General features: G+C 48.2%; 2 protein-coding genes across 3 annotated transcripts in view; one reads left to right on the forward strand and one right to left on the reverse strand.

The window, feature by feature from the left end:
• Positions 1–17383, reverse strand: part of LOC133360786 (charged multivesicular body protein 1B1) — a 406386-nt gene that overhangs the window by 170078 nt on the left and 218925 nt on the right. The window lies entirely within an intron of this gene.
• On the forward strand, positions 6678–16723 carry LOC133360631 (E3 ubiquitin-protein ligase Midline-1-like). The gene is made up of 7 exons (XM_061579428.1): positions 6678–7226; positions 8706–8744; positions 10015–10110; positions 11866–12099; positions 13517–13536; positions 14849–14952; positions 15994–16723. The coding sequence occupies exons 1-7, from the start codon at positions 6678–6680 to the stop codon at positions 16551–16553; spliced, it is 1602 nt and encodes a 533-aa protein (XP_061435412.1). The 3' UTR covers positions 16554–16723.

Consider the following 17383-nt stretch of genomic DNA (forward strand, 5'->3'; position numbering starts at 1 on the left):
AAAATGCGCAACTTTAAATAAATATGGACAACACGATCTACTTAATTAAATAGACTTTGTAATAAATATTTTCTCCTACAACATCAGAGTGCAACGCCACATTAAATCCGCACTACAATGACAATAGTTTAAAGCGATTTGAAGCATTTGGGGGGGGGGGGGGTAAAAAAAATCAATAGTTTAAAGCGCTTTGAAGCTTTAAAACTATTGTCATATACTGAAGTGGGCATTGTTGGTGGGCAGCAATTGTTTCTTGCTGTGGTTGTCCCACCTGATGACGGACGCTTGTGTTGTGCCCGAAACGTCGTGGTTTTATTCATTTTGTTTATTTTCTACCCACGTGACTTTACCGAAAGAACCAAAGAGTATGGATCCCCGCAGTCACGAAAGCTTCAAATCTAAACAATTAGTCATTACATTTTGACTTCAAAGTTTGGTGACTGCAGGAATTCACATTCTGTGGTTCTTTTGGTAAAGTCAAGTAGATAGAAGAAAAATAATAACAAAAAAATAATAATCAAATAAAGTGAATAAAAAATAATAATACAAACATCACGACGTTTCGATTACTGGTGTTGCGATCGAAATGTCGTGATATTTTTGTTATTTTTTATTCACTTTACTTTCTTTTTTATTATTTTGTTGTTGTTATTTTTCAACGGGTTTACTTAACTTGACTCCTCTATGGGAACCTCATTTGCCAGTAAAAATATGATAATTGGTTTTTTACCCTTCTATCTGTCAACAAAACTGACACCTTTTTACAAGGAGTCATGTTTGCATAGACCGCAATACCTGCAGTCATAATACAAACAAAAGAACATAACTCTGATAATGTGCACTGACTCCTCTGTTTGTCTGGGTCAAATCTTGTCATTCAAATTTCGTCCACTTCCCGTTGTCCAATTAATTGCACATTTTGCACACGGACTCAAATCCGGTGACAATGCGTGCCTGTATCAAACTCGGCATCAATTAATACATTAATTCGCTTTTTTAAGGCAATTTACATTTTGTATGGACGCCTTATTATTTATATATATATATTTGTGGAGGTCTAAAACGCCGCGGTCCCTAAACTGTGGAATCGGCTCGCACAAAACGCAGGAAACCGCGTGTCTCAGGCGCCATTGACGTCCTTCTCGAAGACCGCGAGTAAATGAAGTTTTCAATAAAACCTTTGTTTTTTAAAAACTTTTTTAAACGAGTTTATTGCTTCAATCTACGTGACTTTGCCGAAAGAAACATAGAAAAAATATTTATATTTCGATTTAAAGCTTTCGAGACTGCAGGGATTAATCTTATTGGTTCTTTCGGTAAAGTCACGTAGAAGGGAAATAATCAAATAATAAAAATGAAACATAATAAAACACAATTCTCACGACGTTTCCGCCACAACGCAAGCAGCCGTCCTCAGGTGAAGAACAGGTCTGTCGGAAAGACAGCGTCTGAATGAGCACCACCAAGCTTGGCAGCGTATATTTAAGCTGGGTTAGAGGAGGAGGGCGCCTTGACAAAGGAATTTGCATATCAACAGAGGAATTTAGCATATTTATGTAAAATGCAGATATGGGATTAGTCACTACTTGTGGAATGTGTAGGTGGTGGGGGGGGGGGGTCTAAAAGTCATATTATGCTCGTGTATTATGTAGGATTAGCAGTAATACAATTCCTTCCCTTTATTACTGCTAATCCTACTTCCTCCCTTTATTACTTGCATTGTCTTTGAAACTGATTGACCGACACATGTGTTTGCATGCTTACCATAAGTAGTGTGTAGCTAATGCCAAATGTTATCTATTTGGTGCTTGAACATCTTAATACACCTGCTTTATTGCCATTCTTATTTTACATATTAGTATGGTGTTTATATTCGTGTGGTGGTGGCGTTGTGGGTTTAATCGCTATCGTTCGTCCGTCTCCTTTACTATCAACGCGGTTTGACTGCATCAGGCGAGGATGACACCATCTGTGGGTACGCGTGGCGCTCATGCAAGCCGTGCTCATGCAAGCCGCGCTCACGCAAGCCGCGCTCATGCGTTAGTGTGCATCCAGGGCCCAGAGCAAGTGTATCATCCAATAGGCCACCCACTCACCCACCTACTCACTCATTCACCCACTCACCCACCTACTCACTCATTCACCCACTCACCCACCTACTCATTCACCCACCCACTCACCCACCTACTCATTCACCCACCCACTCACCCACCTACTCATTCACCCACTAACCCACCTACTCACTCATTCACCCACTCACTCACCCACTCACTCATTCACCCACTCACTCACCCACCTACTCACTCATTCACCCACTCACCCACCTACTCACTCATTCACCCACCCACTCACCCACCTACTCAATCATTCACCCACTCACCCACCCACCTACTCACTCAATCACTCACCCACCTACTCATCACCCACCCACTCACCCACCTACTCACTCATTCACCCACCAACTCACCCACCTACTCATCATTCAACCACTCACCCACCTACTCATTCACCCACTCACCCACCCACTCACTCATTCACCCACCCACCCACTCACCCACCTACTCACTCATTCACCCACCCACTCACCCACCGACTCACTCATTCACCCACTCACCCACCTACTCAGTTATTCACCCACTCACCCACCTACTCACTAATTCACCCACCCACCTACTCATTCACCCACTCACCCACCTACTCACTCACCCACCCACTCACCCACCCACCCACCCACTCACCCACCCACCAGGGCCGTATTATTCAATAGGCCAGTCGGCACTGTGCCTAGGGCAGACGAAAACAAAACGTGACCGTGTTTTTTTGTATGATAAAAATGTAACCAAGATATCCTCTTGAATAAATATATTTATTTAGCAAGGATAGGCAACAGTGTATATACACAAAAAGGCAGAGTCATGTCAATGTCAAACTTTTTTTTTCATAAGGTGAGAGACATGAACACTGGAGATTAACTTTTAGAAAACATTTTCATTGCAAATTAGCAATGACATCTTCAAATGGTGTATTTTCGCACAATCTCATTCTCAATAGAGAGAAGTAGTGCAAATGGAAGACAAGGCGGTGGTGTTGTCCTATGGTTGATCGGAGACAGTCTTTTTTTAATCAGCTTTAGCGAGCGACAGAAACAGTAGTGTAAAGATAGTGTGTCGGCAAGCTCCAGGAAGGTTCGGGAACTCGCCAAAGGGTTCAAGATCAAAGGCGGGGACAGCGGTGGGGTGAGGGCCACGCCGGAGATCTAAAGGGGGCAAGGAGCGAGGTTCGGGGCTGTTGGTTGGGACTCGGTCAACGTCGCTGTCTTCCCGTCGACTGTCTCCGCATCGCCGCTATCTCGTGACGCCGCGGTCTTCAAGTCAAGTTCAAGTTTCAATAAAGAAACCCTCAACAGTCTGTTCCCGAAGTCATTACAACAGTAACATGGGCAGTAGTAGTGAATATAAAGAGTTATCACTGAAGGCCTACGAAACAGAAGTACCTGGGGCCTACAAGAACCTTAATCCGGCCCTGATTATAGCCGCGAATTTGTGTGAATTCTCAGCTGGGGTTGGTCCTGGTCAGGTTTGTGGATGAGCTAGTGGCAAGGCTTCACAGGCGACTGTTCACGATCGAACATTTCCTGTTGTAGCTATCGCTACGTTAAAGCAACACAGTGGCGAGGCTTATAGATCAATGGAGGCTATGGTACTGTCAACCGAATGTTCATCGTGGAGGAATCCGCTGGGCTATGATGTCGGCGCCGTCGTGGAGATAATCATTTAATTATATTCACGGGTGTTAATAACTTTCTTTTTTTATAAATTAATATAACAATTAAAGATGATTTAGAATTGTTTCGTTAGGAAAACAGAGGGAGATGGAGAGAGAGGGTGGGAGAGAGTGGGGGATATGGGGAGGGAGTGAGGGAGATGGGAAGAAAGAGGTGAGGGAGTGAGAGGGAGATGGGGAGAGGGGAGGAAAGGAGATGTTGAGAGAGAGGTGAGAGAGTGACGGAGATGGGGGGAGAGAGGGGAGGGAGTGAAAGGGAGATGGGGCTAGAGAGGAGAATGAGGAGGCTTACCGCAACCTCCGCTTGGGGGTTCGGAGAGCCGTGCATGGTCGCGCGTTGCTGAGGAGCGAGGCTGGATTATGGACCGGGCCAGCGGGGCCAGTGACCCGGGGCCTCGGACTGCCAGAGGGCCTCCAAGCCTCAGGCCGCTCACGGTGCGTGGACCAAGACTTCCGGAGGAAGTTGAACGCCAGGGCCCTCAGTGCGCACAGCGCAAGCTGACCACGAGGCCCCTGGGTGCTTAAAATGTGAGCTCACCACTAGGGCCCCCAGACCCCTAGGCGCTTACAGTGTGAGTGCTCCCAGATCCCTTGTCGTTTAAAGACTGAACAGACCGCTAGGGCCCCTAGGCTCCTGGGGCTTAAAGCGCGAGTTGACCACTCGGGCCCCCAAGCCCCTCGGTCCATACATCGAGCGTAACGCCTGGGGGCCCCTTGGTACACACAGTGCATGCTTAAAACGAGAGCCTCTTGGAGAGTGCAGTGCTTCTGTACAACTGAGCCACTGGTTGGCAAGCTAAAATACGCTGTGACGTGATAGAATATTAACCAACAAGTCAGTTCATTTTGCACAACAGGACAGTTTGAAGGGCGTCATATTATGGCAAGTTTGGCGGAAAAGGAAAACTCGCCAAACAATAGCAGATGAGACTCGGGATGCCAAATATTTTTCAATAATTGCTGACTCCACCCCAGACCTGTCACATGTGGATCAATTGACGTTCATATTCCGGTTCGTTAACAGCAGCGGGAATGTGGTGGAGCGATTCCTGGGCCTTGAGCCAATCGAGAGCCACACTGGTAAAAGTTGAGCAGACTGTGTGACTTTGATGGTGGAGGGCCTTGAGTTGGACCTCTCAAACTGTAGAGGTCAGTCACATGACAATGCAAACAACATTTCAGGAAAATGCAATGGGCTTATAGGCCCTCCTGAAACAAAACCCCCCTCTGATAGAGTTTGTGCCTTGCGCAGCACATTCACTTAGCTTAGTTGGTGTTAACACCTTAGACGGCAGTAGCCCAGAGGCTGACGAGTTTTTAAACATGTTGCAGTCACTGTACACGTTTTTCTCTTCATCCACACACAGATGGGGGAAAGTCTTTCGGAAGACGTCAGACTGGCATTAAAATCGCTGTCCAGTACTCGGTGGGGTGCTCGGGCAGAGTCAACCAAGGCACTGTGGAGAAATGACACCCACATTAGAGAGGCCTTTGGTGGTGTGTGCAATGATGGTAATGACAAAAGAGATACTCGAATTGAGGCCGCTGGACTATGTGCTAAATTGGACACCTTAGAGATGGTGTTCATGGCACATTTCTGGGGCGTCATACTTGACCGGTTCCACGCTACAAGCATGCACCTACACAAAAGTGACATTGACATCTCTGTAGTAGCACAGCTTTTGTCTTTGTTGAGGGATTTTGTGGCGGGACAGTGAGACCAGTTTGAGGCATTTGAAAGGGCAGCCTTAAATGTGACAGGTGTATGTCAGTCATCTAAGCACGATCTTCAGCGAAAAAGAAAACGCAAAACATTTGCAGATGAGAGCTCAGAGCCAGGTGTGACACTTGAGGGGAGGAAAAAGTTCAAAATAGAAACATTTATGTGGCCATTGATAAGCTTGTGGCATGCCTTGAACATCGCTTGGACACTTACAAGCATTTGACCAGTCTCGTTGGAGTTCTGTTTATGTCAGATCAGGTGCCTTACAGTGATGTCAAGTCTTTCATGTCTGACACTGAGGGTGAGAAGTGCCCAACTAAATTGCTTGAGACGTTGCAGGCACTTAATCTGCAGTCAGTGTTCCCCAATGTTTTCGTGGCACTTCGGATTTTTCTAACTTTCCCAGTGACAAACTGCAAGGGTGAGCGGACATTTTCCCTTTTAGGCAGAATAAAAAATGATCTGCGGAGTAGCATGTTGCCAAACACGTCTCAGCTCATTGTCCCTTATGTCAATAGTCAGACCTGGTCAGACAGCGAGATTTTGACGACCTAGTGGATGGTTTTGCGAGAAGTAAGGCAAGAAAGACACCAATATAGGAAAGCGGGGGGGGGGGGGGGGCTCCAAAAGACATGTGCCCAGAGGCCTAACGGGACCATGATCCGGCCTTGCTGAGGAGATGGAATCTGCCTCAGTAGTCAGCGATCACAAATCACTCTTGAATTCCATTAAAAAGTTACTGATTCATCCATGAAGAGCAGAGAGCATCAGGCAAAATTCCAAAGCATGAGGCTAAAACACAGCTGCTCGATTAACATTACGACAGCATTTATTTATGAATGGCAATGTTTGTACCACCTCAGCTTTGCTGTGGCCACACGAGAGGCCCCGACCGTAGCCAACGACACCAGTCTGTGGGGGCAAATAACGAGTTCTCCTGGTTACATGGGTTTGTTTTTTACATTCACAGGTACGGATGGCCACATTGGAGTACCATTCAAGGGGCGTGTCTCGTGACCTATCTACAGTATATTTAACCCTCCAGTAAACTCAGTTTGCCAGCCGTGCAAATGCGAGGGTGTGTATCTCGTGAGAGATATAAATATCTGTAGTTCTACTGACCTCACCGGCCCCTTTCCGCAGCGTCCCCATTCCCCGACTGCCTCGAATGATGGCGAGCGCACCCTCTGCGACTGTCGACCGTGAGCTGAGCTGCCCCATCTGCCTGGCCACGTTTGACTGCCCCGTCATACTCGACTGTGGGCACGCGTCCTGTCCCGAGTGTCTGGAGGACTGCTGGAAGCAAGGCAGTCGCTTCAGCTGCCCACAGTGCCCAGGAGTTCTCTCTGAGCGACCGCAACGTAAGCAGAACGTGGAGCTCACCAACCTGGCGGGCAAGCTCAGAGTTGGAGATGAAGTGGCCTTCACTGCCGAGCGCAATGCCCTCGATGACCCCAAGGCTCCTGCAGTGAAGAACTGTCCGAAACGTGAGAAGCCATCTTCTGTGATGCCCCTAAAGCCCCACGCAGAGACTCGCAAGTTGACGAAGCAGATGCCTCCCATCGTGAGCTCGGATCAGCGAAGATGCAAGAAGCATGAGCAGGAGTTCGAATTCTACTGCAAGAAGGAAGTGTGCCTGGTCTGCAAAACCTGCACTGTCACCTGTAAACGTTCAAAGCACGTTGTCAAGACGTTGGAGGATGAGCATAGGATACGGAAGGTGAGTCCTTCGTGGTGTTAGCTGGAGTTACTCAGACACCGTTCATACCACAACACGAGATGATTCTCAATACAATATTTAAAAATACTTTTTTTAAAAACACGCTTTAATAAAATGTACTGTCCGAGCTGCCCCTCCCCCTGCCCCCTTCCCCTGCCCCCTTCCCCCATCCCTCCTCCCCTCCTTCCCCCGCCCCTCGGCGTGGCTCCTAGAGGCTTGCCGTGACGTAAGGGACCCCGTGGTGATTTACAGGCAACGTGAGTTGAGCGTCGACAATTCGAGCCGTAAAAAAGATTGTTTAAAAAAATTATATATTTTAAATGTTTAATGATAGATTATAGTATTGTCATCAGTATGACATGGCTATACCAAGTTTGCAGTCGATACAACATTGGGAATACGGTTGAAATTGAGTTACAAGACTTTAGGATACAACACGCAGAGTAAGTTAAATAAAAGCGTGTAAAATGTAAAAAAATATATGTTTTGGATTTTTTATGATAGAATATAATATTGTCATCAGTATGACAGGTATTTTAAGTTTGCAGTCGATAGCACATTGGGAAGTGGGTACAAATTTAGTTACAATATTTCATTTTTGAGGATACAACAGACGGAGTGAGTTAAATAAAAGCGTGAAATATTAATAAAATACACTAAACTACAGTGTTTTATTTTACTAGTGTAATAAAAGACTTTGCCCACACACTGCTTGGTCTCAGTCACTCTTTATTCTGGTTGACGCTCGCACTCCGCTGGTCCCGACAGCGGACCAGCTGCTCCTCACGCGCGCCCCGCACGCGCTCTCCCATCAATCACTCCGCTCCCCGCTTCCGCACACCGCTGGCCGACGGTGTGCTCCAAGCTCCTCCAGCCACGTGGCTGATTGCGCGGATCCCCTCCGGCCACCCAACGTGGTCCAGCTTCGTGACGCTACCAACTGACCTGGAGCCCTTCCGGGATCCCACCTATATCCCTCTCACCACGTGACCCTGTCTCCTCCCTCTCACCACGTGACCCTGTCTCCTCCCTCTCACCACGTGACCCTGTCTCCTCCCTCTCACCATGTGACCCTGTCTCCTCCCTCTCACCACGTGACCCTGTCTCCTCCCTCTCACCACGTGACCCTGTCTCCTCCCTCTCACCACGTGACCCTGTCTCCTCCCTCTCACCACGTGACCCTGTCTCCTCCCTCTCACCACGTGACCCTGTCTCCTCCCTCTCACCACGTGACCCTGTCTCCTCCCTCTCACCACGTGACCCTGTCTCCTCCCTCTCACCACGTGACCCTGTCTCCTCCCTCTCACCACGTGACCCTGTCTCCTCCCTCTCACCACGTGACCCTGTCTCCTCCCTCTCACCACGTGACCCTGTCTCCTCCCTCTCACCACGTGACCCTGTCTCCTCCCTCTCACCACGCCCTTCACCGAACCTTCCAGATCCGGCCTCCGCATAGCGCCTTGCTGGCTCCGCCTTTAGGTTCCGCCCCCGCTCACCTCGCATCCGATTGGGCCCGAGGTGAGCGGCGGACCTTCACATACGCCCCCATACTGGGCCTCGCCCCCCAATACCCTGGGCCGTATGATTGGCCCAGAGCCGAGCAGCGAACTCCGCTTACGCTCACATTACACTAGGTAAGGCCCACTGAGCTATATAGCTATTTTTCAGAAGCGACCTGGCCACAAACGATAGCTCAACGAAGTGGCTTATAACGTGAACATGTATAGTAGCAACCAAATACTCTAAACGCGTGTTGTTTCTAAATGTGAAGGGAAAACTCTAGGACATGGAGAAACATACACGCGGCCACGGGGAGAATATGCAAGCTCCAAATCTATAGGCATCAGGGCAGTGACGTGCGGTGAGGTCAATGGCTGGGGAGGCACTGGTTAAGACACGCCCTCCTCAGTGAGGCAGACGTGATAGCTGCCTCCCCTGGTGCTTTTTTATTGCAGTTTCATGACGAGACCAGCGAGCCTAAATATATTTATAGACATACGTGAAATAAGTTACCTGGACTATGGAAGGCGAGGACATGTAATGAAGGGATCTACAAACATTACATTGGTGACATACAGAGAAATAGTAACAGGCACGCGCTTATTGCCCGCGCTCCATCCAGTTTCTGAGGGGTTGCGCAATCAGAGGGGAGGCTGAGCTCGTCACTGCCTCACCTCTCGTCTCTTCCTGTTTTTGCAGCGGAGCTCCGCAAGTTTGGCGATTTTGACTATAAAAATTATTGGAATGATATTTATATCACAGATCAGTGGAACATTCCTAATATTTATTTTGTTATTATTATATATTTTTTAACTTTTCGTAACCGCTATTTCCATTGGAGTATGCCAGGTGAGGCTCTGCCTCCCCTGCCTCCCCTGACCCCACGTGACTGCATCAGGGTCAGGATCGGACCCATGACCTCCTGCATACCAGGCGAGGGAGATAACATCTTACCACCATGGCGAGATGTGCCACCAGTCATAACAACAATTCAACTTGTTAAGTGATGAGAACTACCCATCACGTAAGACCATCGATTCAGTAGAATTACAGTGTGGCCGTGTGGTCATTTTGACCGTTAGCTCTGGAGAATACAGCGGTAGTGATGATGAGGAGGAGGGGACGTAATGAGGAGGTGTGGAGTTGTAACGAGGAGGAGGTGTGGAGTGGTGACGGGGTGTGGGGTGGTGACGAGGAGGTGTGGGGTGGTGACGAGGAGGTGTGGGGTGGTGACAAGGAGGAGGTGTGGATTTAAGTCTTCCTCTGGTGACGTCTCGGCCTCTCACAGGAGCGAGTCAGAGGGGAGACGCGAGCGGTGGATAAGAAGAGGAAGAAGGCGGAGGCGTCACTTGGACGGAATGAAGCTGCTCGCAAGGACGTGCAGGTACCACAGGGTTGCACTGGGGCCCTAAGCTCAGAAATGTAGTCCGTCACGTGATAGACTCACGTGGTAGTGAGTAGTCCGTCACGTGATAGACTCACGTCATAGTGAGTAGTCTGTCACGTGTTAGACTCACGTGGTAGTGAGTAGTCTGTCACGTGTTAGACTCACGTCATAGTGAGTAGTCTGTCACGTGATAGACTCACGTCATAGTGAGTAGTCTGTCACGTGATGGACTCACGTCATAGTGAGTAGTCTGTCACGTGTTAGACTCACGTGGTAGTGAGTAGTCTGTCACGTGTTAGACTCACGTCATAGTGAGTAGTCTGTCACGTGTTAGACTCACGTCATTGTGAGTAGTCTGTCACGTGTTAGACTCACGTGGTAGTGAGTAGTCTGTCACGTGATGGACTCACGTCATAGTGAGTAGTCTGTCACGTGATAGACTCACGTCATAGTGAGTAGTCTGTCACGTGATGGACTCACGTCATAGTGAGTAGTCTGTCACGTGTTAGACTCACGTGGTAGTGAGTAGTCTGTCACGTGATGGACTCACGTGGTAGTGAGTAGTCTGACACGTGTTAGACTCACGTCATAGTGAGTAGTCTGTCACGTGTTAGATTCACGTGGTAGTGAGTAGTCTGTCACGTGATAGACTCACGTCATAGTGAGTAGTCTGTCACGTGATGGACTCACGTCATAGTGAGTAGTCTGTCACGTGTTAGACTCACGTGGTAGTGAGTAGTCCGTCACATGATGGACTCACGTGGTAGTGAGTAGTCTGACACGTGTTAGACTCACGTCATAGTGAGTAGTCTGTCACGTGTTAGACTCACGTGGTAGTGAGTAGTCTGTCACGTGATGGACTCACGTCATAGTGAGTAGTCTGTCACGTGATGGACTCACGTGGTAGTGAGTAGTCTGACACGTGTTAGACTCACGTCATAGTGAGTAGTCTGTCACGTGTTAGACTCACGTCATAGTGAGTAGTCTGTCACGTGATGGACTCACGTGGTAGTGAGTAGTCTGACACGTGTTAGACTCACGTCATAGTGAGTAGTCTGTCACGTGTTAGACTCACGTCATAGTGAGTAGTCTGTCACGTGATGGACTCACGTCATATTGAGTAGTCTGTCACGTGATGGACTCACGTGGTAGTGAGTAGTCTGTCACGTGCTAGACTTGCGTTGTGGCGAGTAGACAAAAACCGTCCAAAAATAATCAGATTTGTTCAGCAAGCTAGATTCCGTAGTTGATGAATTCCTGAAAATAGCCACGTTAAGTAAAAACAACTTCCCCATAAAAAATGTATTGGCGATCAAGTTTGGCGAGATGCGATGTCATACTACGCACACCATACATGGAGATGGCGTGACAAACAACTGAGGATACGCCGCTACTGCATTACTGCTTGATTCCGCGTACTGTATCAATCTACTGATCAGCCACGCAGTCGTGGTCGACCGCTCAGAAACCGCGTTATAACGGGGCGCGTTCTGCATTCTAACGGGGGCACATTCCACGTTCTGCGTTGTGCGAAAAAGTGTTCCCTTGTGGAAGAACCGTGTTATTATTATAGCGACAACGCATCGCGTGATTGTCACGCGATTCGCAAGTTCAACATACACACAAGCATGCAAGCGAGGACTCACCGTAGTCTAATTTGCAAGAGGGATGCAGTTTGCTAGCCACTACACCACCAACTTAGCGATGGAGCCCTGAATAGGAATTCATGAAACACACCACGTGTCCTTGCAGGAGTCCATTGCCCAAACCAAGGCTCGCATCTCAGGCAATTTCGCCCTCATGAGGGCGACGCTGGATGAGGATGAGAGGACGGCTCTGGATCGTGTGGACACGAAGGGCTGCCGGCTACTCTCCCAGATCGACAAGAACATCGCTCATTACGAGCGCGAGGTCCGCGAGCTCCAGGCAGCGGCCACGTGCCTGGAGGCTCTGGAGGAGGAAATGGACTCGCTCGCATTCCTCAAGGTGAGCTACCACGGCACCAGGGCAAGTGTGCAATGTTGTTTTCTGGTGCTGTCAATATTATTACTTTACCAGGTAAGGCTCACTGAGCTATCTAGGCCCTTTTCAGAAGCGAACCTGGCCACAAATGATAGCACAAAAAGTGGCTTATCATGTGGCAATTTAGAGCAGACAAATATGAACGCACGTTGATTCTAAATGTGGATGGAAAAACAGGAGAATCCGGAGAAAAATCCACACGATAACGGGGAGAACATGCAAACTCCAAATATACAGCAGGCGTCAGGGTCGGGACCGAACCTACGACATCCTGTGTACCAGGCGAGGGAGTTAACATCTCACCACTGTAACACACCGCTCCCCACCCCAGCTCTGTGATTCGTCTTTGAGGGATATATGTCATCGCGCTTACGCAACTTGTTTCACGGTTCATGTGCTCGAGGAAAAACAAAAAAGTTACTATAAATAGCCCAAAGCTCCTCCACGAGCAGCAGCAGCAGGAGAAACCCACGGAAGCGTTCAAGAAGTCCTGGATCTGAATGATTATTTGTTGTTAAACTCCTAATAAATAATAGTATGAAGTATTACATTTATACGTATTTTATAAATTGAGGGCTAAAATAATGATCTGATACTTAACATGTCTTCGGTAACGCAACCTCTCCCTATACCATGTATGTCTATGTGAAATAGGATTCATGCAGCGCGATTCGACTTACGAACAGTTTTTCATGAACGCATGTCGCGCGTACTGTGAGATACGCCTGTACAATGTTTTATGTGCTTCTTTTGAAACGTGGTTGTGTTTATAGAGCATTGATATAAACTTGCTATGTGTGACAGCGAGAGACATGGCGAGTGAGCGAGATGACTCTTATGCACGCAAAGATGCCAGAAAAAAAACTCCGTTAGAGCGACGTGCGATTCCGCGTTATAATCGGTTGGAAAAAAATAAAGGAGATATGAATTTTTTGTTTACTCTTTCAATCGGTTATATGACAACAATTTAAAGGTATTCCTCGACGGGACCCTCTTGACCTGGCAGTAGCTTCGGGCCTCAGCACTTATCAGCAGAGGTGGGACAAAGTCATTGTTATGCAAGTCCAAGTCGAGTCTGAAGTCATCAAATTCATGACTCGAGTCTGACTCGAGTCCAAGTCACATGACTCGAGTCCACACCTCAGAGGTGGGACAAAGTCATTGTTATGCAAGTCCAAGTCGAGTCTGAAGTCATCAAATTCATGACTCGAGTCTGACTCGAGTCCAAGTCACATGACTCGAGTCCACACCTCTGCTTATCAGAAACCGGCCTTGCATTGATGGCTGAGCGCAGCCAATCTCCCCACAGCTATCGATTGTCGCGTGTTGAACGTGACTGAGGAATACCTGACTGACGCTGCCCTGTATCTGACTCCTGCAGATTCACCTGGAGAAAAGCAGGTATTGACTCACCAGATCACGAGGCTGCACACACGAGGTGAAGCTGTTTTCGGGGACAATGGCTGTGTGTGACGTACATCAGAGGAATGTCAACGTGTCGAGATCCTTTCGCACCGTACGTAGCCAACCATGTCCATAGGAAGGTGTGGGGGAAGGCCAACAAACTAAACACAAAAAACTGTTCTCAAGAATGAGTTTTCAGTCTAAATTTCAAAGTGCATAGCTGCAGTGGCTTCCTAAACTCAGAAGGAAGAGCATTCCAGACGGCTGCAGAAGCGCCTCTGAAAGCGCCACACGATGCGGTGACTTTCTTTGTTCGATGGCGAGCCTAAAGCCGCCGCTGCTGCGAGGATGAGCGGAGTTTGCGTGATGGTTGATGCTCCTTGACGAGATCAGCAAGGTGTTGTCGTTCATTTGTGGCAAGCACTTTGTGTGTAACGTATTAATTTGGCAACCAGAAGCCAATGCAGCTTGACGAGCACTGGATGGACATGGTAGGATCTTATAGTTGTACACGCATCAGCTTGGCAATGTGATGCTGATGCATGGGACACTGCAAGTGCGATGATGATTCTGTGTTTGAGTCGGAGTTGATTCGATGTGTTACACGGAGGGTCAAATGTTGCAGAGATCGAGTAAAGGGTCCTTAAACTAAACACGTGAATAAAAAAACTGAAATTATAATGAGAGCAAGTGATGCCACAGAAGGTACAGGCTGTGTGTGATGGTGCTGAGTAAGACACTGGCTGTGTGATGGTGCTGAGTGAGACACTGGCTGTGTGTGATGGTGCTGTGTGAGACACTGGCTGTGTGATGGTGCTGAGTGAGACACTGGCTGTGTGTGATGGTGCTGAGTGAGACACTGGCTGTGTGTGATGGTGCTGAGTAAGACACTGGCTGTGTGATGGTGCTGAGTGAGACACTGGCTGTGTGTGATGGTGCTGTGTGAGACACTGGCTGTGTGATGGTGCTGAGTGAGACACTGGCTGTGTGTGATGGTGCTGTGTGAGACACTGTGTGTGATGGTGCTGAGTGAGACACTGGCTGTGTGTGATGGTGCTGTGTGAGACACTGTGTGTGATGGTGCTGAGTGAGACACTGGCTGTGTGTGATGGATGCTGTGTAAGACGTTGGGTGTGTGTGATGGTGCTGAGTGAGACACTGGCTGTGTGTGATGGTGCTGTGTGAGACACTGTGTGTGATGGTGCTGAGTGAGACACTGTGAGTGATGGTGCTGAGTGAGACACTGGCTGTGTAAGACGCTGGCTGTGTGAGTCACTGGTGGTGCCGTTTGCTGGTTCTGATCTCACAGGACAGAGGGCTCCAAGGGAGCTCCGACCTCATCTCCCAGCCCAGAAGACATTGCCGCGATCAGTGCTCTGCAGGGAGTCGTCGTGAAACTGCTGGCGTTTATGTGTGAGTAACACCAGCTCTTGCCACATGTGTGTAAATGTATGTGGGGAGTGGTGGCATAGCAGTTAGCGCGCTGCTTTACGAACCTGGTTACCTAAGTTAGATACCCAATCACGGCCACCAACACCAGGGATGATGATCTGAACTGGTCCTAGGTCTCCCCTAGGTGAACTCAGCCTCATGTGAGCACCTGATGTGGTGTGTAGTAAACATCGCCACTCTAGAGAAAAGGCGTCCAGGCATGGTACTGGCCACCCACCCCCCTCATGTGCCATGGTGGCCTTCATAGGTTCTTGCCAACAGCATTTGCCCCAACAGTCAACGCGGAACGCGCTCCATTATAACACGGAATGTGCACCGTTATAGCACGGAACACACTCTGTTATGAAGCAGAACACGCGCCATTTTAACGCGGAAAGTGTACCATTATAACGCGGAACGTGCTCCGTTATAACGTGGAAAATGTTCCATTATCACGCAGAAAGCTCATAATTATAATGCGGAAAGTGCACCATTTTAGCGCGGAACGTGCTCCGTTATAAGGTGGAGCATGTTCTATTATAACGCGGAAAGTGCATTGTGATGTGGAATGCGCACCGTTATAACGCGGTTTCTGAGCGGTCAACGACGAACTATTTTGTTGAGCTGCGCGCCTGAGTGGTACAATGATCCAGTCGGCAGAATGAAACAGTAACGCAATGGCGGCGTGCCCTGAGTTGTTTGTCTCGCCCTCTCACTGCATGGTGAGCATAGTAGTCCATCGTATCTTGCCAACGTTATCATTATTACATTAATTTATGAATAATTTATTATTACTTCACACTTTTTTCGCTAAATGTCCAACTCTTTAGGAATGCATCTACTGCTAGCGCGTTGAACAAAGACATCCTGTACAAGTACACATTATCTTACTGGTAGTTATGTACTAATATTTATAGATATGAAAGTGCTTTATTACAACAGAAAACCATTTTTTAAATACATAAACGCTCTTGATATACTCGTACTGTTATTATAAACGCATTGTTGTTATCGTTACTACAGATGGACGCTCACCAACTCTGGACCCAAACTCAGCCCACAATGACCTCCAGATTTCGTCAGATCTCAGGACGGTTACCCTAACCCCCGTCTCGCAGCGTCGCCCTAAACACCCACACCGCTTTGATTCGTATGCCCAAGCCCTGTGCTCCGAGAGCTTCTCGTCGGGTCAGCACTACTGGGAGGTGAATGTGGAAGGCTTAGATTACTTTGAGATTGGAGTCGCGTATGGGACAATACCACGGAAGGGGATCGGAGTTTCTAGCTTGGGTAAGAACGACTCATCCTGGGTTTTGTGTAAACATGAACACACCTGCTCAGTGGTCCATGATGGGTTAGTGACCTCATTGCTAGTCAGGGATCCTCCCCAGAGAGTTGGGATTCACCTGCACTGGGAGGCAGGGCTCCTGTCCTTTTATGATGCGCGCACAATGGAACTGCTACACTCGGTTGAGCACACGTTCACTGGGGCTCTCTACCCAGCGCTGTATTTAGATGACGATTATCGTGACACTATGACGATTCTGGATCTGAGTTGCGCGTCACGTGAGTACTTTGTGTGAATAACACAGATAACATACACAGCACACACACACATCACACAGACACATATACAACAACAGCCGCCATTCACAATTAAATGGTGGTCATGTGCCACGCTAGGTGTAATTTGAGGCCATGTGAAATGTGGATGGCTCGCTGCTGGTTGGAGATCACAGAACAGACCCAGGTGCCATAATGTTGCACACTCGAAATGAAGGACGTGGGCAGGTGCTCCAAATCGAGGGAAAAACATTTATTGTGGTAAATCTGTAAAATGCAACAGCACGTTTGTCACACACAGCAATCCTCAACCGAGTCGCCATTAACCACGTGACTGGTATACAAGTCCGGTTAATTAATAACCCTGCCAGCTACCCACAGGCCCAACTCAGTCATCACATGCTGGTGTACACACGTGCATTAATGTACTGCACAGCATATAAGGACTTTCACAAAACCACACTCCCTTGCTGCACGAGGAGATAATTAAAAGAGTGTTCCATTCCTAATGTACTGAGAGGACGAGCAGATGCACCACCTATGCTCCCCACTTCACCAACTTGCTATGTTTTAGCTGCCCGCAGCTCCACTAGTTGTGAGTATTGCTTTGCTGTCTGGAACAAGCCAAAAGTGACCTTCACGAGTCTCTATCAAATAGGCCGATATTGACACTGCTGGTAACAGTCATCGGCAAGTCAACCCAGCTCTACAACCTCCTTCATCACATCCGCCCATCTTTTCTCTAGTCTGTGCTGCGTCCATTTGCACCCGTCTCTATCCGGCCAAATAGAAGCTGCTTGGGCATGCAGTGGCTGGGTATATGGGTTACCCAGCCAATGCTGCCTCACCT

Source organism: Lethenteron reissneri, chromosome 69, assembly GCF_015708825.2.
Source record: "Lethenteron reissneri isolate LAM-NWPU_2019-01 chromosome 69, ASM1570882v1, whole genome shotgun sequence".
Taxonomy (NCBI): Eukaryota; Metazoa; Chordata; class Hyperoartia; order Petromyzontiformes; family Petromyzontidae; genus Lethenteron; species Lethenteron reissneri.